Source organism: Thamnophis sirtalis, unplaced genomic scaffold (genome assembly GCF_051295495.1).
Source record: "Thamnophis sirtalis isolate CommonGarterSnake01/CBP01778 unplaced genomic scaffold, rThaSir2_p1.2 scaffold_2, whole genome shotgun sequence".
Taxonomy (NCBI): Eukaryota; Metazoa; Chordata; class Lepidosauria; order Squamata; family Natricidae; genus Thamnophis; species Thamnophis sirtalis.
In genome coordinates this window covers 16,530,058-16,553,025 of record NW_028261382.1, presented here as the reverse complement: position 1 = coordinate 16,553,025, position 22,968 = coordinate 16,530,058, and the positions used below count along the sequence as shown (strand labels likewise).

General features: G+C 46.3%; 1 protein-coding gene across 2 annotated transcripts; it reads right to left on the bottom strand.

Annotated features, from left to right (window-relative positions):
• Positions 1-275: 275 nt before the first annotated feature.
• FAM174B (family with sequence similarity 174 member B) lies at positions 276-22,457 on the bottom strand. Of its 2 annotated transcripts, XM_014059547.2 has the most exons (3): positions 21,925-22,448; positions 4,348-4,479; positions 276-468 (listed from the first exon to the last, which is right to left on the bottom strand). In XM_014059547.2, exons 1-3 carry the CDS (start codon positions 22,254-22,256, stop codon positions 465-467), a joined length of 468 nt encoding a protein of 155 aa, XP_013915022.2. In that variant the 5' UTR covers positions 22,257-22,448; the 3' UTR covers positions 276-464. The 2 variants fall into 2 exon arrangements, with proteins under 2 accessions (XP_013915022.2, XP_087560467.1); XM_087704341.1 differs by lacking the exon at positions 276-468 and having other exon boundaries at positions 4,344-4,479; positions 21,925-22,457.
• Between the last annotated feature and the right edge of the window lie 511 nt (positions 22,458-22,968).

Sequence of the window (22,968 nt, the reverse complement as noted above, 5' to 3'; positions counted from 1 at the left end):
CACAACCGATACGGGTTCCAAGTTGCACCCAAGAAGAGCAAACATTTTAGGCAGTTCAGAACCGATCCCAGAATGCAATCAGAATCCATCTGTCTCCTTCAATATTTTGAGCAAAGGATGTCTTGGCAGCTTCTGAATTGTTGAATGCTTGTGGCTGACCTCAGTTCTCTAATTTGCTGGTGGCATCTGAAGCTACGGTAAATCAGAAGGATTGTCTTCAGAATAAAAACAAACTTTAGAAAGAAGAAATCCTTCGATTCATCACATCATTCATCCAGGAAGGTAACAGATGTATTTATTTAGGAATGGGACAAGTGTCAAATCCAACATCCACTTTTTTCTGTTTAAAAGAGGAGTTGATCAAAATGTTATGGATCCAAAAAAGATTATTCTCCATCTCTCCTTTGGTTCCAAAGTTCTTGCATCATTTTCTACAGGTTCTCCAGAAGTCCAGTCCAAAGACCTCACCTGAGAAAGCAAGAGGAAAGATATACAACCAAATTAGCATCATTAGAAGATGCACACATCGCACTGAGAAAGAAAAGGAAAACAGAACAGAACAGAATAACAAAGTTGGAAGGGACCTTGGAGGTCTTCTAGTCCAATCCCCTGCTTAGACAGGAAACCCCTACGCCAAGGGGTCAGCAATCTTAAACACTCAAAGAGCCATTTGGACCCGTTTCCCACAAAAAAGAAAACACCAGGAGCCACAAAACCCTTCTCGTGCCTGACTATTTCCTGAGTGGCCACAGAACTACCGTAGATATGTAGTTGAATTAAATGTTCCCTTCTGAAACTTTTCTTTTCTTGGATTTATCCATGGTTGGAAAAGCTCAATAAATCATGTGCAGGTGGGTATCACACATTGGCGGTTGTGATGCATATTTTGAGCGACAGTGAGCATATTTTGAGCGACAGTGAGGGATGAAAGAGCCACATGCGGCTCCAGAGCCACAGATTGTTGATCCCTGCCCTACATCACTTCAGACAAATAAGTTATTCAATATCTTCTTAAAGACTTCCAGTGTTGGGGCATTCACAACTTCTGGAGGCAAGTTGTTCCACGGATTGTTCTAACTGTCAGGAAATTTCTCCTTAGTTCTAGGTTGCTTCTCTCCTTGATTAGTTTCCACCTGGTGCTTTATATTCTGTCCTCAGGTGCTTTGGAGAATAGCTTGATTCCCTCTTCTTTGTGGCAGCCCCTGAGATATTGGAAGACTGCTATCATGTCTCCCCTAGTCCTTCTTTTCATTAAACTAGTCATACCCAATTCCTGCAACTGTTCTTCATATGTTTTAGCCTCCAGTCCCCTAATACTTTCTAGCTAGCAAGCCACTCATCATTTAAGAATTACAACTGAACTAGAGAGCTCAATTTGAGGATTAGATGATTCTCCCAGGCAAATCCCCTCCAGGGCTAATCCAAACTGCTTTTGTGTCAACTGAATAGAGAGAAAGTCTACTGGAGACACAGCTAAATTGTTCACATTGAAAGAGAAATGCCTCCAACTTTGTATTACTTGCTTGGCGCCAAGCAAATATTTTTTTTTTCAGTTCAGGGAGATCACTTTCTTCCAGGCTGCCTCTCCAATTGATTAAACCATGATTGCTGAAGTGAGGAACAAGTTGTTAGAACCATAAACACTTCTCCCCCCACACTGCTTCAAATCCAGGCTTGTTGTTAATCATAGCTCTCCAGGATGCAGTGGTGGGTTCCAGGTGGTTCGGCCCGTATGGGCATACTAGTAGTAGCTGGGAGCAGTGGCCGAGCAGAGTACGGTGACTCGTTTCACCCACCCGCCCGTGTTCTATGGCTGCTTTTAACGCGACTGGTCAATTGTGCACACACGCACAGCATGCGGCGCCTGCACGGCCACCGCTGAGCAACTGGGTGTCGCAGGGTGGTGGCATGCGCATGCATGCATAGCACACAAGCCTAACCAGGACACCCGGCCCCATGTGCAGCGTACCGGTTGCGACCACTGCCAGGATGGCTAAGGGGCTAAGAAGCTGAGCTTTTGATCAGAAAAGTTGGCAGTTTAGCAGTTCGAATCCCTAGTGCCGCATAACAGGGTGAGCTCCCGTTACTTGTCCCAGCTTCTGCCAACCTAGCAGTTCAAAAGGACGTAAAAAATGCAAGTAGAAAAATAGGAGCCACCTTTGGTGGGAAGGTAACAGCGTTCCATGTGCCTTTGGCATTGATGTCATGCCAGCCACATGACCACGGAGACGTCTTCGGACAGCACTGGCTCTTCAGCTTTGAAACAGAGATGAGCACCGCCCCCTAGAGTCGGGAACAACTAGCACGCATGTGCAGGGGTACCTTTACCTTATTCCTTCAATATACCCTTCATCTCTCTATCATGGAAATGGTCATCTGGTGGGTGGAAAGCCAAGTAATGCATGCTTCAGATGCTTTGGAAGGTCACCTACTGTCAGATTTTGTGACAAGTGGCATATCTCAAAGAAAAAAACAGCATGGGGCAGATGCAAAAATATGCTCGTTTCCTTCATGAGTAGAAGGTTTTTTTTTTTCAATGACTTGATTCCCTTTCTCTCTCTTCTGGCAGGCCTCAGGGGAGAGGATATACACGCTTAAACGCATGCCTTAAAAATACTAAAATTCATAAACAATCAGCAATTCAAGGCTGGCCAGAGATGCAGATTTTTCTTCTGCTGAAAGGGTATGTGTCAACTTCAAAACGGACCAGGCCTGCCACAGGAACCTTGACAGTATGAGGAGCAATGTATAAAATATTCAACAAAACCTCTCTTATGCCTATAAAAGATATAAAGGACACATAAAGGGATCTGGGAATCCTAGTGGACAATCGCTTAAATATGAGCCAGCAGTGTGCTACAGCTACCAAAAAAGATAGAATCAAGATTATGTGAAGTGTTAGTACCACTTTATAATACCTAGCAATAGCAATAGCAGTTAGACTTATATACCGCTTCATAGGGCTTTCAGCCCTCTCTAAGCGGTTTACAGAGTCAGCATATCGCCCCCACAGTCTGGGTCCTCCTTTCACCCACCTCGGAAGGATGGAAGGCTGAGTCAACCTTAAGCCGGTGAGATTTGAACCGCTGAACTGCAGATAGCAGTCAGCTGAAGTGGCCTGCAGTACTGCACTCTAACCACTGCGCCACCTTGGCTCTACTTGGCTTACTAAGGCCTTACCTTAGTAAGGCCATGGAATATTAGACCCAGTTTTGGTCACCAGGATATAAAAAAGATGTTGAGACTCTAGAAAGAGTGCAGAGAACAGCTACAAAGATGACTAGGGGCCTAGAAGCTCAAACATAGGAAGAACAGTTGCAGGAATTGAGTAGGACTAATCCAGGGCTCGGCAACCTTAAACACTCAAAGAGCCACAAAGGTCCTAACTGGAAGCTCCCCATTCAATTCTGGAGCCAACCGGAAGTCCTGTCCCCCCACCATAGAGTCTCCTCCTATTGAAGGAGAGAATTAACCTTTAAAAAAAGGAGAAACTTCCAGGCAGTGAGAACAATTCATCAGTGGAACGCCTTGCCGTCAGAAGTTGTGGATGCTCCATCACTGGATATTCTACAGAGGAGACTGCACAACCATTTGTCTGGGTTGATATAAATACCGTATTTTTCAGAGTATAAGATGCTCTGAAGTATAAGATGCACCTAGCTTTTGGGGAGGAAAGCAAGAAAAAAATCTACCTCTGCCTCTGCCCCCCAGCAATTTGCCTCCTTGCAGCAAACAGCCTGTTTCAGTTTCAACTGCACCACAGCCTGATTAGCACAAGCAGCTGATTGTTGGTTGGCTCAGCCTTCTGATGATCAGCTGTTTCAGGGATTGCTGCCTCTGCACGCCCCAATTTCCGCCCGTTTCAGGTGGTGGCGGGGATCGGAATGAGAGGAAAATGGGGTGCACAGGGGCCAAAAACACGGTGCATGGAGGCAATAGGCAATGGCAATCCCTGCAGCCTGAAACAGCTGATGGTCAGGAGGCCAATCCAACCGACCATCAGCTGCTTGTGCTAATCAGGATGTGCTGAAACTGAAACAGGCTGTTTGCTGCAAGGAGGCAAATTCCTGGGAGGCAGAGGCCAAAGGGTGGAGGCTGGGCTACATTTGGTGTATAAGATGCACCCAAATTTTCACTCTCTTTTAGAGGGAAATAAATGTGTCTTATAGTCTGCAAAATACGGTAACGGATCCTACCCTGATGTCCATCAGGGGCCCTACAGTGAATCCCATTCAAAGGGCATCTCCTTAATGAAGCTGTGTCTTTCCTTGAGATCAAGGAATAGCCCCAAAATGAAGCTCCCCCAATAATCTCCAGACTTGTGTATCCATCCCTCTTTCTCCCTACCTATATTTTATATCAAACACTGTGGAATCTTCATCTTCATCATCCTCTTCATTTAAGGGAGCCATTTCCACCCGTTCTGCTGGAGTTGTAATAATATCATATTTACGGGGTTTTTTATTCCTCCTCTTAGACCTAAAAAGGAAAAAAAGAAAAGATTTTAGATATTGCACGGTAAAAAGTAAAGGTTCCCCTCGCACATGTGTGCTAGTCATTCCCAACTCTAGGGGGCTCATCTCCATTTCAAAGCTGAAGAGCCAATGCTGTCCGAAGACATTTTCATGGTCATGTGGCCGGCCTGACTAAATGCTAAAGGTGCACAGAACACTGTTACCTTCCCACCAAAGGTGGTTCCTATTTTTCTACTTGCATTTTTACATGCTTTCCAACTGTTAGGTTGGCAGAAGCTAGAACAAATAACAGGCGCTCACTCCATTACGTGGCGCTAGGGATTTGAACTGCCGAACTGCCGACCTTTCTGATCGACAAGCTCAGTGTCTTAGCCACTGAGCCACCACGTCCCTTAATTAATTGCATGGTACCCATGTCTGTTGAGAAAGATTACAACCATCTCTTCAATACCACCAAGGTGCTCCAAGCTATCAACAACCACTTGGATAGAGATGATACTTGGGGTGGGGTAAGGAGAAGAATCACAGACTTAGACTTTCTGGCTTAAGACCATATGATTTATTCAGTGAAACGTTTTGTCCACACCCAAAATAAGCAAACTATTCTCTTCTTTATCAACATATGATCCTAGAAGGCGGTCAGTTGTTTCATGTCGAAGCTGGCAATTCTAAGAAGCTCTCTTAAAACCACAAGTTGGAACACAAAACATTGGTTGGGTTTGCCCTAACACACTATTGATAAACCAGATAGGCTGGTATTTTCCCCACATTATAATCCCAAACCAATCAAAATTATCCAAGCTTGTCGTGTTGTGTGCATGCAACTCCTAAGTTAGCTGACTCATTAAATGCATGACAATATCAGCAAGTAGACAGTGCCTGTTTTATATTCTTAAGGTAAAAAGGTAAGGGTTCCCCTCACACATATGTGCTAGTTGTTCCCGACTCTAGGGGGGCGGTGCTCATCTCCATTTCAAAGCCAAAGAGCCAGCACTGTCCGAAGATGTCTCCGTGGTCATGTGGCCGGCATGACTAAACACCGAAGGAGCATGGAGCGCTGTTACCTTCCCACCAAAGGTGGTTCCTATTTTTGTACGTGCATTTTTACACGTTTTCAAACTGCTAGGTTGGCAGAAGCTGGGACAAGTAACGGGAGCTCACTCCATTCGCAGTGCTAGGAATTTGAACCGCCGAACTGCCGAACTTTCTGATTGACAAGCACAGCATCTTAGCAACCGAGCCAATGTGTCCCTATTTTACATTCTTACCCTTTGACAATAACAGCTTAAGAGGAACAATTTTCAATTCCCCCTCCCCTTCCTTGTAGGTCCAATATCTGTAGCCCAGCATCTTAGTTATCTGAGAAAGCCAGCTCTCGTAATTCATGTTTGCGAGTGTTTAGAGTAAAATCTATTTCATGAGAATAATCAAAAGCACGTGGCTTTATTTTTCTGGAGAAAAATATATATGTATATGTGTTCTGCCCTGCCCAAGTCCTGCCCATCCCCCCACCCCCCCCCCAAAAACCCTGGAGCCATCACATTACATCAGTTTAGGAATGAAATTGCCAGTGATTAAACAGCTTGTCCTCTATCAGCTCAACTGTCATTTGAATGAGCTTGTTAGATGCAAACCGCATAATGAGCTATTAAAAACCAATACAAGCTGGCAGGTGTTTAGAAAACGTTCTCAAGATTACACTATTTATTTCAGAAAACATCCCGGCTTCTAGTTCAAGTTTCGCCATCAGTAACATTAATTAAAATCACCCCTCTGCGTCTTTATTATAGATTTATTTGACGTCCGCTCCGTTTTGTATTGTTCTTGCTGACACTTTACAGGCCTCCTTATCCCAAAGACTTTGGCTATGTTGAAAGCATCTTTACACCTCGTGAAAGAAAGCAATGCTTTCTCTACCTGAATCGGCCCCAGAGGTAGGATCATACAATCCTGTCTTGGTGTGTGGGACCCTCAGTTCTGTCTGAGTTTGGTGGGTTTCTTTGTAGATGTTTCATTACCAGACTAGATAACATCATCAGTGCTAGAGGGGAGTAGGTGGTTGCTCTTATTTTATATGCTAGTGGTTGTCCTGTCTGTGTTGGTGGAAGGATGCTTGGTGTCTCCTTCCTTGACGGGCTTCATCACACCTGACATGTTCCTCCCAAATACGGTGGTTGCTTAATAAGCTAAGATAAAATTATCCAGTCCAGTCATGTCTGATTCTAGGGGGTGATGCTAATAACCATGTAGCCTGCATATTTCAGGCTCCCATGGCTGAGAAAAACCCGCCATCCTGGGCCCAATATTTAGGAAGCCAGGCTCTGCCTGTCATGAGCCAGGACAAAGGGTGAGTGATGGAGGAGTAACACCTCCTTAAACAACCTTGGTCCAGCTGGCCCGGCTGGTAGCCCCTCATAAGGGCCCCTTTCCAGGGTTACAAGAGAAGACGGTCAACGGTTTTGAAGGCGGAAGAGGGCTCTACGCCCCAATGGCAGATCAAGAGGCAGAACCATTTTCTAGGAGAAGGGAAACTCTGATTACAAACCTCCACTGCCTTGTGGCTAAATCCACTACTGGAAAAGGCTTCGGGGGTCAACCTCCAGGCAAAATCCGGAGCCGGAGTCCCGGAAGCAGTTTGTGACTGTGTACAACCACATTCTGGTAACTCCTGCGACGCAGCTGGAACCAATCGTATTGGCTCTGCCGTTCCATTGGACTATTTCAGTGATGTTAAGAGGGCGGATCTGCTGCTTAGGTAACAGTCTATTCTCCATATTAATGTACCCAGGCCTCGTGCTGGAGAGGACACTCCAGCCTTGACCTCTTTTCACAGCACAATTCCATAGTCTTTTGAGATTGAAGGATGCCAATGAGAATGATGGCTGAGAAATTCTTAGCCCACAATTTACAAACACTGAAGTCAAGCCCACGATATTTCTACTCCTGCCCTTTTAAAAGGTGTTTTTAAAAGGGTTCAGGAATTCTACACGTGCGATAGCAAACCTATGGCACACGTTACTACTGATTCTGTGGGTGTGGTTTGGTGGGCGTGGCATGGCTTGGTGGCGAAACCTGGCGGGCATGGCAGGGGAAGGATACTGCAAAATCCCCATTCCCTCCCAATCAGCTGGGACTCGGGAGGCAGGGAAAAGATGGGGGCCAGTCAGAGGTGGTATTTACTGGTTCTCCGAACTACTCAAAATTTCTGCTACCGGTTCTCCAGAACTGGTCAGAACCTGCTGAATACTTCTGGTAAGCAGGTAGGTAGGCAGGCATATATAGATATAGATGGGTAGGTGGGTAGATAAGTAGGTAGGTAGGTAGGTAGGTAGGTAGGTAGGTAGGTAGGTAGGTAGGTAGGTAGGTAGGTAGATAGATAGATAGATAGATAGATAGATAGATAGATAGATAGATAGATAGATAGATGATAGATAGATAGATAGATAGATAGATAGATAGATAGATAGATAGATAGATAGATAGATAGATAGATAGATAGAGGTGGGTGGGCGGACAGGCAGGCAGACAGATAGATGTAGGTGGGTGGGCAGGTGGGTGGGTGGATGGATGGATGGATGGATGGATGGATGGATAGATAGATGATAGATAGATAGATAGATAGATAGATAGATAGATAGATAGATAGATAGATAGATAGATAGATAGATAGATAGATAGATAGAGATGTGGGTGGGTGGGTGGGTGGGTGGGTGGGTGGGTGGGTGGATGGATGGATGGATGGATGGATGGATGGATGGAGAGACAGACAGACAGACAGATGTAGACAATTCAATACAAGGAGCCAAGGTGGCGCAGTGGTTAAATGCAGCACTGCAGGCTACTGCTAGATCAGCAGGTCAGCGGTTCAAATCTCACCGGCTCAGGGTTGACTCAGCCTTCCATCCTTCCGAGGTGGGTAAAATGAGGACCCAGATTGTTGGGGGCAATATGCTGACTCTCTGTAAACCGCTTAGAGAGGCCTGAAAGGCCTATGAAGCGGTATATAAGTCTACTGCTATTGCTATTGCTATTGCTACAATAGATAACATATTAAATTAAGATAAAACCATAATAAAATCACCATAATACGGATCCACAGAATTGCAATGCAATAGATGTTAAAATTCTATATCTAAGGAAGCGAACCATCTCACTGCTTCTGGTGTGGCCACGGTGAGGTCATCTCAAGTGCCTTGAAATTTCCCGAGGAGACATTCTTAAACTCACTGATCTTAACTGGCCATGTATCACACTCAGTTTCCCAATTCCTTATAGCCAGCTGCACCAGGTGAAGCATGAACCTTCCAGCTTTGAGTTTTCTCTGCTGTGCACACACCATCTTCCGCTACTAAAATGAGCATTACAGTGGCTTTGAAGTATGCTGTCTTCGGCAGCACAAAGGGCTCCCGAGATCCATTGTAAAAGTTCCTCCTGGGGAAAAATGGGTTTTGGAGGGAAAGCAATTCCAGAAGATCTCAAAAGAGATTGGTGATCCAAGTATCCTTCTTTGTGATGAACTGGAACTGGAACTTTCCATCCCTTTGTCGACAGGATTTACCTCAGAAGGCTTTTTGTTTAAAGTGGAGATGAGAATACACTCCCATTGATCTTTGTGGACATTATTACTCATGCACCCTTTGTTCTGGGTTTATTTAAACATCTGGCACTTGGCATCTGCTGCTTGCATTTATGAATTTCAAATATTTGTTGAACTTGACCTAGGTAGTTTTAGCAGTTCTGTGGAAGCTTCAAGAAAGTCACCGCCAAGGAATCAGTCAGGTTGCCAACACCCACTTTTAAGTTCACTTTTGTGGTGGCTTAACAGTCCACTTTTGAAGGACATGAATCATGTGCTTCTACAACCTAGTTTCTGCAGGTAGTTAAATGCACAGAGCAAGTCTCGAGTTGCATTTATTTCCTGCCAATTCATCATCATCATCATTTTTAAGACCCCATAATCCCTGGCGGGGTGGAGTCTGGGCAACTGAATGGAGCCGAGTGTTTACTGGCCAGATGCCCTTCCTGTCACCAATGCGGAGTTTTGTTCGGCAGATATATCCTCAATGTATCCAGAGAGAGAAATATCGGCCTCTACCTAGGATCGATCTCACCGCCTCCTGACTGTGAGGCGAGAGCTCTACCTCTAGGCCACCGTCCCACTCCGCCCTGCCAATCCACTATGGTGGGATTAATATAGTAGGATAGTTACAGTGCACCTGGTAAGACCACACTTGGAATACCGCATCCAGTTTTGGTCACCACGATACAAAAATGATGTTGAGACTCTAGAAAGAGTGCAGAGAAGAGCAGCAGCGATGATGTAACAGATCTGGATCATCTTATATCGTACAATGAATGGTTGAGGGAATTAGGTATGTCCAGTCTAACAAAGAGAGAGATGACCTGATAGCAGCCTTCCAATATCTAAGAGACTGCCAAAAGGAAAAGGAGATCAACCGATTCTCCAAAGCACCTGAGAGGAGGATAAGAAGCAATGGAAATGAATCAAGGAGAGAACCAACCTAGAACTAAGGAGGGATTTCCATTTACCAGTGGAATGACTTGTCTCCAGAAGTTGTGGGTACTCCATCATTGAACATTTTTTAAGTCGGGACTGGACAACCATCGGTGCAAAATGCTTGAGTGAGGGATTGGCCTCGAAGACCACCAAGGTCCCCTCCAATTCTGTTCTTTTGTTATTCTGATGGTTTCTGGTGGAAGTGAGTTTCCACCTTTCCTGATAACCTGCTTTTAATAGGGCATGGACAAGTCAGATTCACTGGAATCTGGAAAGGTTAATCAAAACACCATTCTCACAGCTTTACTTGCTGAATTCTTGTCTCGGACTTATGTTTTAAGGTGGGGCAAGGCAGCTACCGTAATCCAAAGTTGGAAGGAAGTGGTTTCAAAGAAAACAAAACTAAGGAGCTCAAACAGTTGGATCTTTTGTTTTAACCCTATACTTCCACATCCTATAGGTTCTCCTGTCACAAGGACTAAAGGAAGCCCCCTCCAACTTGCTGGAAACAATGAGGATTGTCCCTAAAGCCCACAGCCCATTTCCTGTGCTATGAAGGCAAGCAGTCCTTTTGGATCAGCAGTCAGAAAAGAACTTGGGAGGAGGCAATGTTTTTGTCCTGAAGAAGACACTCCCATTTGTGAGATAACAAACTTTGGAAATTGACCTTCATCGTCAGCTGTAGCATTCACACTCCCACACCCACACCCACACCCACACCCCACACCCGCCATTGGCCCTGTGCTCTTCCTTTGTTCTTTGTTCTTTTTTAGGTTCGGGCTCTGCTTCCAAAACTAGCACTGAACCTCAGTTACTTCACCATTTCCTAAGAAAGTCACCTGGGTTTAATTGGGTCTTCAGGAATTTTTGGAAATATATTTTATTATTATTGTTGTTATTGCTATTGCTATTGTTATTGTTATCATCATCATCATCTTGTTCTTCTCCTTCCTCCTCTTCCTCCTCTTCTTCTCTTCCTTCTCCTCCTCCTCTGAGCTTCTTCTCCTTCTCCTCCTCTGCTTCTTCATCTTCTTCTCCTCGTCGTCCTCGGACTTTCTTCTCCTCCTCCTTCTCCTCCTCTGCTTCTTCTTCGTCTCCTCCTCCTCTGCTTTTTCTTCTTCTCCCTCATCTACTTCTCCCTTCTCCTTCTTCTCCTCCTCTTCTTCTTATCTTCCTCTTCCTTCTTCCCCCTCATTTTATTCTCCTCCTCCTCCTTCTCTTCTTTCTTCTTTCTTCTTTCTCCTCCTCCTCATCAAGAAGACAAAGTACTAGCAAGCCTATGCACATGCAGTTGGAATCTTGCTAGTAAGACTAAGGCCATGCAATCAAAAGCGTGGAAATATTTTTTCTTTGTTTGCTTCATTTTAAAATGCAATCAAGGCCGTTGGCAGGAGAGCTGTGAAGCAACCCTCCGCCACTCCAGCTGCTTGGTGAAGGCACAATGTCACATCACATGGCAAGCAGCTGAGTTTCCTCATTTGATCGTTGGCTTCAAACGGTTAGTTCTGCAGGCTGATCTCGAGCCGGAGATCTATTTTTAGTCAAGCAGCCTAAAGGAGAAAAGGATCGATGCTCAACCACCCATTCAAGAGCAGATCCAAAAATGAGTCCTCTCTCAGAGGCTGGCTGGCAGTAGCGTCACTTGGGGGAGATGAAATCTAGGGCTTGATGTTTGAAATTAGTATCCTCTCCCACCTTAAGGCAAAAGTTTCTAGGATCCTGAAAATGCGGGATGGTGCTTGATTTTGCTCAGGGACAAAATGAGAACAGATTGACAGAGTTGGAAGGGACCTTGTAGGTCATCTAGTCTGACCCCTGCCCAAGCAAGAGACCCCCACACCATTTCTGTCTAATGGCAGTCCAGTCTCTTCTTGAAAGCCTCCAGGGATGACGCTCCCACAACTTCTGAAGGCAACGTCTGTTCCGTGGGTTGATTGTTCTCACTGCCAGAAAGTTCCTCCTTATTTCTAGGTTGAATCTCTCCTTGGTCAGTTTCCATCCATTGTTCCTTGTCTGGCCTTCAGGTGCCTTGGAAAATAGCTTGACTCCCACCTCTCTCTGGTAAGGTAAAGGTTCCCCTGCACATGCATGCTAGTTGTTCCAAGTTCAAGAGGGCGGTGCTCATCTACGTTTCAAAGCCGAAGAGCCAGTGCTGTGTGAAGATGTCTCCGTGGTCATGAGGCTGGCATGACTAAACGTCGAGAAGGCGCACAGAATGCTGTTACCTTCCCACCAGAGGTGGTTCCTATTTTCCTCCTGCATTTTTACGTGCTTTCGAACTGCTAGGTTGGCAGAAGCTGGGACAAGTAACAGGAGCTCACTCTGTTACGCGGCGCTAGGGATTCGAACCGCCGTACTGTCAACCTTTCTGACTGACACAAGCTCAGTGTCTTAGCCACTGCATCCATGGATCTCTGGCTCTCTGTCCTTGGCTCTCTATGGCAGCCCCTCAAATACTGGAAGACTACTATCGTGTCTCCCCTGGTCCTCCTCTTCACTAGACTAGCCATGCCCAGTTCCTGCAACTGTTCTTCCCATGAGAAGCTGGCCTGAAGATGCTTCAAACAAAGCTGGAGCAGGAGAACCAGCTTCGCTTGTTTGTTTTTAGCCATTTAGTTGGGTCCAACTAAAAGAGCCGAGGTGGCGCAGTGGTTAGAGTGCAGTACTGCAGCCACTTCAGCTGACTGTTATCTGCAGTTCAACGGTTTTAATCTCACCGGCTCAAGGTTGACTCAACCTTCCATCCTTCCGAGGTGGGTGAAATGAGGACCCAGACTGTGGGGGCAATATGCTGACTCTGTAAACCGCTTAGAGAGGGCTGGAAGCCCTATGAAGCGGTATATAAGTCTAACTGCTATTGCTATTGCTATTGCTAACTTTTGGTGGCTGTGTAGACGAGTGCTCTCCATTCAACCCTGTCAAGCACAGGTTCTTTTAATTGTTGTATGTTCAACTTTGCATCCGATTTGATGTTATCACACCCGCATGTTCTTCGCTTGCCCCTTCTTCTTTGCCCACTAACCATTCCTGGCACCACTGCCATTTCCAATAAATTCGAACCAGGCAGGAGAGGGAATAAAATATTACCGGTGGGTACTACAAAGGCAGAATATGCTCATTAAAATATTCCAAGCTGTTCTACAAACCTGACCATCAAAAGAAGCAGAAAGATATGAAATAATAAGACTTTTTTTTCTAAGCCTGAGGCAAAACGAACAACAAACATGACAAGACATATTGGGTACTACAGCGGAAAATTTTTAAAGATGCTGCAGAAAAACAGAAAGAGAAGAGGAAGTCCTTCTACAACCTTGATAACCAAATGGATTACTTTAAACTGAATACATTTTTTTCAGTGTATCCACTTTGCTGGGTGGGTTTTACTGTGTAGAAAAACAGAAGGAACAAGTACAAATTAAAGAATGGAGTGGAGTGGAGTGGAGTGGAGTGGAATAGAATAGAATAGAATAGAATAGAACAGAACAGAAGAGTTGGAAGGGACCTTGGAGGTCTTCTAGTCCAACCCTCTGCTTAGGCAGGAAACACTACCCGACCTCAGACAAATGTTTATCCAACCTCTTCTTAAAAACCTCCAGTGTTGGAGCATTCACAACTTCTGGAGGCAACTTCTGTTCCACTGATCAATTGTTCTAACTGTCAGGAAATTTCTCCTCAGTTCTAAGTTGCTTCTTTCCTTGATTAGTTTCCATCCATTGCTTCTTGTCCTGCCCTCAGGTGCTTTGGAAAATAGCTTGACTCCCTCTTCTTTGGGGCAGCCCCTGAGATACTGGAACACTGCCATCATGTCTCCCCTGGTCCTTCTTTTCATTAAACTCGAAATACTCAGTTCCAGCAACCGTTCTTCATATGTTTTAGTCTCCAGTCCCCTAATCCTCTTTGTTGCTCTTCTCTGCACTCTTTCCAGAGTCTGAACATCTTTTTTACATAATGGCAACCAAAACTGGATGCAGGATTCCAAGTGTGGCCTTACCAAGGCCTGCTTGAAGAAAAAGCAGGATATGCTTGTATTACCTCATACATAAATAAACAAGCTGCAATATAGGTGTCCTTCAGTTACAAGTATTCACTTAGCAACTGTTTGACGTTGCAATAGCCCTGAAACAAAGTAACTCACAATTGGTCTTCACACTTATAAACCACAACAACTCTGTGGTTGCATGATCAAAATTCAGACACTTGTATGTATAATGGTTGCAACATTCTGGGGTCATTTGACCACCCTTTGTGACTTCCCCAGCTGGCTTCTGAAAACAAAGTCAGAAGTGGGGGAAGCTGGATTCACTTAATAACACCGTACTTCACTTAACAACCTTGGCAAAAAAGGGTTGTAAAATTGGGCACAACTTATTTAACAATGGGCTTGCTTAGCGACAGGCATTCTGCTCCCAGTTATGGTCATAAGTCAAGGACTATCTTATTGCAGTTGTCTATGTTGTCTCTCAATCATCCCGGTTGTCCCAAAGGTGTTTTTCCAAAAGGAAACGGGACTTTCTTGGGGCGTTTTCCTTGAAAATGTTTCGCTTCTCATCCAAGAAGCTTCTTCAGTTCTGAAGCGAAGAAGCTTCTTGGATGAGAAGCGAAATGTTTTCAAGGGGGAAAAAACCCCGAGAAAGTCCTGTTTCCTTTTGGAAAAACACCTTTGGGACTGTACTGTAATAAATCAAATAAACTATTCCACATTAACTGGACCCATTTCTAAGTGGGTCATGTGCTCCTCCCTGTCCTCTTTTTTGCTTTTCCCCAAATGCTTCTTGGGGCAAAAGAAAGAAAATTAGGGCTAACTCCCTCCAAGAAAAACAGATCCTCTTGTGTAACTTGTGGCTGCAGTTCAGCCACCCGCCTTACTGATGAACCACCCCAAATTTTGTTGGGAAATTGGCAAGAAGCCTCTTCTTTCAAAACAGAGCTTGGAGGCCAAGACAGTCTTTTTTGCAAGAACTTCAGCCCCTCCGGAACCACAAAAGGGATTGTAGCAATAATTAGTAATATTAATTTAGGTAATCCTTGAGTTAGGACCACAGTGGAGCCTATCTACTCCAATCTCTTGATCAAGCAGAAGACTTTATACCTGTGATGGAGAACCCATGGCATGTGTGTTACAGGTGGCGCGTGAAGCCGTATTTGCTGCCACGCCAGCCATCAGCTCCAGTGAGCATGTGTGTGCCAGCCAGCTGATTTTCAGCCTTCTGGAGGGTTGGGGGATGCTGTTTTCGCCTTCCCTGAGCTTCAGGAAAAACTCCGGAGGCTGGGGAGGGTGAAAAATGGCCTCAACGGGTCAACCAGAAGTTCGGAAATAATCCATTTCTGCCTTCCGGTGGACCTCTGGGTGGGCTAGGGGAAGGCCATTTTCTCCATTTTCATTCCAGTGCGGTGCTCTGGAGGGCTCACCCGCCTGCCCAAGCTCCTTACCGTGTTTTAACACTTGCGGCGCTTCCGTACAGGCGCAACGCTCCGCCGAGCAGCTGGAGCGTTGCTGAGGCTTGCGGAAGCGTCGTTTGCAGCTACAACATGTATACGCGCACTGGACACGTCCATGTGGGTGACACCGGGCCTGTTCCAACCGTACTGGTTGGAATGGGATCCGGAACCCACCACTGATACACAGGGACAATTTTTCTCACGCCATAAGAAAAAGGTTTGCCATCACTGCTTTATACCATTCTGGACAAAATGGCTGTACGCTCTCTTCTGAAAAAACCTCCAGCAACAGAGAACATTTCACTGCTGGGTTAGTTTGTCCTTTTTTTCCCCTCAGACCAACCTGACAAGTGAAAGAATCAGAACAGGAAAAACAGGTTTTAGGAAATCTTTCGAGCCTTTTCGACATGCTTATTTGACTTTGGCCGGAAGCAGCCGGCTTATTCCTCTGGAAAATTTTCTGGCCCCTAAATCCAAAAACCAAGTTTCCGCTAAAGATCTGCCTACCAGGACCTTCTGTTCAGGAAAAGGCCATGGGAGAGATTTCCAAAAGAGATCACGCAGGCTTCCTGTAAACAAGAAATTGAATACCCCAGACGGCAGCCAAGGCTGATGTGACCTTTCCCATTCATTACCTCTTTAAGCATCAGAGCGCTGCGTCTGTAGTAGCGCCCATGTGCTTTGCAGGGAGAAAGCCACACCAACAGTTCCTGAGTCTAACACATTCACACCAGGAAATGAACCCGTTTATGGAATCAACCCAGTTTCTGGAGTTGAACCCCAATGATCAACTGATCAAAACATGAATAAACTAATCGAAACATGAAATAAACTAATCAAAAGCGCTGGGTCTTCAGAACTCCTAAAACCTACAAATGAACAAACTGCAGCTTGTAACCCACCTGGTTAAGCATGCTGTGTGAACCCTGAATCTTACATATACAGGTAGTCCTCGACTTACAACCGTTCATTTAGTGACCACTCGTAGTTACAAAAAGTGACTTATGACCGTTTTTCATCCTTATGAATGTTGCAGCATCCCCATGGTCATGTGATTGAAATTCAGATGCTTGGCCACTGACTCATATTTACGACGGTTGCAATGACCCAGGGATCTTCTGACAAGCAAAGTCAGTGTAGAAACCAGATTCGCTTAACAATCGCGTGGTACTAACTTAACCCCGCAGCTGATTCTCTTAACAACTACGGCAAGAAAAGTTGTAAAATCTGTCAAAACTCGCTTAACAAACATTTCACTTAGCAACAGAAATGTTGGGCTCAATTGCGGTCATAAGTCGAGGACTGCTTGTATCCCTGTGTAAAAGATTCAGGTCAGAACAGCTGTCAAAAATTACTTTAGGGGTTTGGGAGCAAATATTGCCAGTCCTGGTTTTACACAGCCAACACGCCTGTTGTGATCCAGGCTTCTCCAAAAAGCATGAAACAGATTCCTGGTCCCGACAAAACCCCTTTTATTAAACGAATGTGAACTCCTCTCATTCACACTCAGCAAAGGCCTGCTAAACAGTCTTTCAAAGGAATATTTATGACTACAGACCTTAACTATCTTGGAAAGCTGCCATGTAAATATTTTCCCAGTGAGGTGCTGTGCAAGGAAAGACTAGGCACAGAGTCTCTGAGATTCACAGACAGATCTTCACACTCCTGAAACGAATCTAACAACTGAACGAACAAATTGTTCCCTGCAAAAGCCCACTCCCCTTTCGCTCCTCTTTTATGTCCTATGGGAGGGGCCAATCACCTTCCACCTGTGACTTTACTCCCAAGTCGACTCTGATTTCTGAATTGTTCTCTTATTCTGGCAGCTCTGTGCATGCGCACACTGGGAACAGGCTCCAGCTGTTCCTCTGCTTCACTGCTGTCTATCCTTGTAGGCACCTGATCACTGCCCGACGGCCTCGGCCCCGTCTCTGCCTCTGATGCAGAGCCCTCATCAGAGCCTTCCCCAGTCTCCAGGACTGGCCTGTGTTCCTCCCCAACCTCCCCACTGTCTGACTCTGCTGCCAGCTCCGCTGGTGGGCCACAACAACACCTGACTTGGAAACTCTTAATATTCTGTTCTTTTAATCATCCCAATTTGGTGTAAACATATGTAACCCAGAATGTAGATGCGTCTAACATAAGCCGTGAAAGCTGGAAGCTGTTAGACCACTGATGAGAACAGCCTTTCTCAATTGACACCTTTGCAGATGTGCTGGGATAACAACTCCCAGAATTCCAAGCTTTGGTGACAACAAGGGGATATTGACAACTGCTGTCACCGCACATCTGGAGACTGACAGATGGCCGAAAGTGGAATTAAGACACCCTTTCGTAGAGAAATTTTAACACTCTGCTTATACAGGTAGTTCTTGATTTATGGCTGTTTGCTAAGTAACCGTTCAAACAACAGACTCCCTTCCCCCCCACCCCAAAAAATCTACCTATGACCTGATTTTGAAACGACAACGGCAACACACACTCCTGCAGTCATGTGATTCTCATCTTGAGTGCTTGGCAACTGGCTCACCTTTAAAGCTGTTTGCAGGATACTGCAGGTACCTAACTGATTTTTGATAGGTTATTATTATTTATTTATTTACTTATTTCGCCAGTTTCCAGTGTTTACTTCCATTGCCTGGCAAAATATGCTCCGTGGATAAAATGGGTTTGCTTAGCAATCACACTTTGTTCGCTTAACAACCATCACAAAAAGGCATAAAATCAGATGGTGGCCTGGTTAATGATTGCAATGACTTATGGCTGCAATGCCAGGCTCAATTACATACTACCTGTATGTATATTATGTTATATATGCATACATACATACACACACACAAACACACACATTAGCCCATGCTTCGCTATGAAACTAAGTGATTAGGCTTGATTAATTGACACAAATCCTGGGAATGAGAGGCAACTGGGTGTGTGAGTTCCCACACCCGGTTTAGCGAAGGGCGTGTTACTATAAGACAACTGGGGAGGGAGGGAGGGAGGGAGGAAGGAAGAGAGAAAGAGAGAGGGAGAGATGGGGAGGGAGGGAGGGAGAGAGACAGAGAGACAGAGAGACAGAGAGACAGAGAGACAGAGAGACAGAGAGACAGAGAGACAGAGAGACAGAGAGACAGAGAGACAGAGAGACAGAGAGACAGAGAGACAGAGAGAGAGAGAACTCCTAACCCTAACTGGTCCAGCATCACCCAGCTGGCTTTGTAGAGCTAGAACTCCAATCGCCTGGTTTCTAGCCTATGGCCTTAACCACCACACCATGCTGGCTCCAGCTATAAGGGATTAAGTTTGTCATGCAGTTGAGCAGAAAGAGGACTAAATAAAAGCACAGATTGGAACCCCAGTGGGTGATGTCAGAGCAATCCTGAACTCAGCACTTGGAAAGTTAATCCTTCTTGCCATTTGCATCACCAACATCTTCCTAGAGTGTGGTGGCACAGTGGTTAGAGTGCAGCACTGCAGGCTACTTCTGCTGACTGCCGGCTGCCAGCAATTTGGCATTTTGAATCTCAGTAGGATAAAGGTTCTCTCAGCCTTCCATCCTTCCGAGGTGGGTAAAATGAGGACCCAGATTGTTGTGGGGCTGACAAGACTCTATAAACCGCTTAGAGAGGACCGTGAACTGTCTGTGGGCAGTATGTAAGTCTAAGTGCTTATTGCTATTGTTATCCATTTACTGCTCTGATTGTTCAGGTCCGCGTTAAGATCAAGCAGCAGAAGTCCTGAAGTGGGGAAATGCTTCCTCCCTTACAGAAAAATATCCTGTTTGGAGGGGAAGTAGGGAGGTTTCCCACAGTCCTCCCTGAAAAGTCACATTTTTAATGAGTGCTGTCACTGTGATTACGGTGGGGGAGAGCTCATACGCTCCACTCTGGCTGAGCCTGGGCAAAACGGCTCCGTCTTAATTCAGAAAGCCTGGGTTTAAATCTCACCCGCCTCACCACCAAGCCATCGGCTGTTGGCAACTCCTCTCCAGCCTCTTCGTAAGTACCCCACTCCTCTACTCGCAATACAATCCCCTACGGCACCAGGCTTGAAATTTTGGCCTTGGAGAACCGAGAACTACCCCGCCTACGGTCTGGCCTAAGCATAGTACACAAAATTATCCATAACAATGTCCTACCTGTCAATGACTACTTCAGCTTCAACCACAATAATCCACCAGCACACAATAGATACAAACTTAAGGTAAAGTGCTTCAAACTCGATTGCAGAAAATACGACTTCAGCGACAGAGTGGTCAATGCCTGGAATGCTCTACCTCAGTGTTTCTCAACCTTGGTGACTTTAAGTCCTATGGACTTCAACTCCCAGAATCCCCCAGCCAGCATAGCTGGCTGGGGAATTCTGGGAGTTGAAGTCCACAGGACTTAAAGTCACCAAGGTTGAAAAACACTGCTCTACCTGACTCCGTTATTACATCCCCAAACCCCCATAAATTTAACCTTAGACTGTCCACCTCATCCCATTCCTAAGAGGTCTGTAAGAGGGTGTTCGTTCATAAACGCACCAACCTGCCTACCGTCCCCACTTATTCGTATCCATTTCCTGTATTCATAATCCTGTTTATACTTATCTCTGTTATCTGATACAGGCTGGACAAAATAAATCAAATTAAAATTAAATTAAAATTATTTATGCACTAGGAAGGCAGAGGTAACCTCCTGGCCTACCTTGTCAGATTGTGGTGGGGTTGTTTAGGAAGCTAAGGGGCGGGCAAGGCTTCTAACCCACCCACCCACTCCAAGCAGGGTAGAAAATGCACCCGCCCTTCACCTCCCCTGCTGCCAAAGGAACGGGGTGGGTGAGAGGTCCTGGGGGAAAGGGCTGGGCTGTTTACTGTCTATGGTCGACCTCACCCCATTCCTAAGAGGTCCATAAGGGTGTGTGCATAAGAGCACCAGCAATGCCTTCTGTCTCTGTCCTACTGCCCCCATTTATTCATAGCCGTAGCTACCGTGTTCCTATTTATGTTTATACTTATACCTGTCATCTTTTACATGTTTGTGAAACTAAATAAAATAAATAAAAAATAAAGCCACAAAGGGAGAACAATGAGAAGGAAGGGAGGGAGTGGATCGGGAGAGAGGAGTGGTAGAGTGGGAGGGGAAGTAGGGTAGAGGGGGATGATGGAGGGAAGATAGAAAGTTGGAGGGGGTGGAAGAAAGAGGTGTACAGAGAGTGGAAGAGGTATATTGGGTTTCTATTTTGGGGGGTATTGTTGACAAGAGGAATTGCTGCGATTATTGTTTAATGTTGTATGGCTCCGGCTATGCACAGTATATACGTGAGTGGATGAAAATGAAAAAAATGGAAAATAAAAACCTTTTTCTCAAAAAAAAAAAAAAAGGAGGGTGGAGAGCAATATATAACGTGCCCTTTGCTGGCAAGATTTCGCCTTCTGACCTTTGTGTAGGGGTGGGAAGCCCTTCTCAAAAGAATCATTAAGTATTTCCAATTTAGGCCAATGCTGACAGAACAAAGCAACGTTAAAAAGTCAGGATAGGGGAAGCCATTGGCAAAGATCAAGCCCTCTTAAGCAATTACTCTGTTAGACTCTCAAGCCTCTTACGTCAAGAAGATATAACGGCCTGCCTTATAAGAGTGTGCTATTAAGGTTATTAGACATCTACGGTGGTATAGTTGGGAGTACGTTCAGAAAATAATTCCCTATAATATCATCCTTACAGCCCAGATTGGCCTAAATGCAAAGAGGCAGGCTGAGAATATTCAAACCTTGTGGGTTTGGGACGCAAACTGGGTTTACCCCTTACCGCTCCAAACTCAAATGGCAAAAAATACGACTTCAGCGACAGAGTGGTCAATGCCTGGAATGCTCTACCTCAGTGTTTCTCAACCTTGGTGACTTTAAGTCCTATGGACTTCAACTCCCAGAATCCCCCAGCCAGCATAGCTGGCTGGGGAATTCTGGGAGTTGAAGTCCACAGGACTTAAAGTCACCAAGGTTGAGAAACACTGCTCTACCTGACTCCGTTATTACATCCCCAAACCCCCATAAATTTAACCTTAGACTGTCCACCTCATCCCATTCCTAAGAGGTCTGTAAGGGGGTGCTCATAAGCGCACCAACGCGCCTACCGTCCCCACTTATTCGTATCCATTTCCTGTATTCGTAATCCTGTTTATACTTATCTCTGTTATCTGACACAGGCTGGACAAAATAAATCAAATTAAAATTAAATTAAAATTATTTACGCAGTAGGAAGGCAGAGGTAACCTCCTGGCCTACCTTGTCAGATTGTGGTGGGGTTGTTTAGGAAGCTAAGGGGTGGGCAAGACTTCTAACCTACCCACCCACCCACCCACCCCAAACAGGGTAGAAAATGCACCCCTGTTGCCAAAGGAGCGGGGTGGGTTAGAGGTCCTGGGGGGAAAGGGCTGGGCTGTTTTAGGGTTCCAGGAGTGAAGGGTTGGCGCCGGGCAGTGGTGGGACCCTCTCGCCCCTTCCTCCCGCCGCACCTGAAGACGCGGAACAGCAGGCAGGCCATCAGACAGGCGCTGGCCGCGCAGGCTCCGATGACAGCGGCCTTGAGCGCCGGCAAATCGCGCAGCATCGCCAGGACCGGGTTGCGCTGGGCGCCGCCGCTGTGATTCCCGGCGAAGGGCGGCGGAGGAGGCGGCGGCGGTGGCGAGGCGGGCGAGGCTTTCTGGGGGTCGCCCTGGCTGGGGCCGCTGCCGCCGCTGGCGTCCTTGGCAGGGGCCGGAGGGAGCGAGGTGCGCTGCTGTACCAGGGCGAGCAAGGCGACGGGCAAGATGGCAAGCAGGAGGAAGGCTCGCTCCGACGGCCGCATGGTGCCCGACAGGGAAGGGGCGCGCGGGGCTCTTGCGCGGGAGAGGATCGCGGGGCGTCTTGCTCGTCCACCTGCCCAACCAGCGCTGCCCGCTTCGGCTCCTGCGCTTCGAGCCGGATCAGCCGAGCGAGCGGCGGGGGAGGAGCTGAGCTGGCAGCGGTGGGGAAGGGAAGGGAAGGGAAAGGGAAGGGAGGGAGGGAACGGTGGGTAGGCAGCAGCTGGCCCGGGCAGCGGCAGGGAGGCTGGCGGTGACAGCTGCTGCGAAGGGAGCGCCTAACGAGTCTCTGGCCCCGGGCAGGAAAGCCTTTGCGCGTCCAATGAAGGAGGGCGCTTGGAATGGGCGCTCCTGGGGGCTCTGTGGCCTTGGTGGGTTTCTTGCAGAGGCACCAGGCTACCTCTGATGGTGTTGCTTGGTGTGAGTAAGGAGACGCCTGCGAGGAATCAAGCAAGCACAGAAAGCACCAAAGACCCAGTTGGCTGCCGCCTCCTCTTCCCTTCCACCCCAAAACCTCATTCCTTACTAGCACTGATGATGTTACCTAGTGTGGGTAATGAAACGTCTGCAAGATAACAAGCAAGCTCAGCAAGCACCAAAGACCACACAGTCTTTATTTATTTCTATATTTATTTATAAGAGGAGGTCTTCCTTCTCCTCCTCCTCCTCTTCCTCCTCCTCCTCCACCTCCTCCTCCTACCCCAAAATCTTACTCCC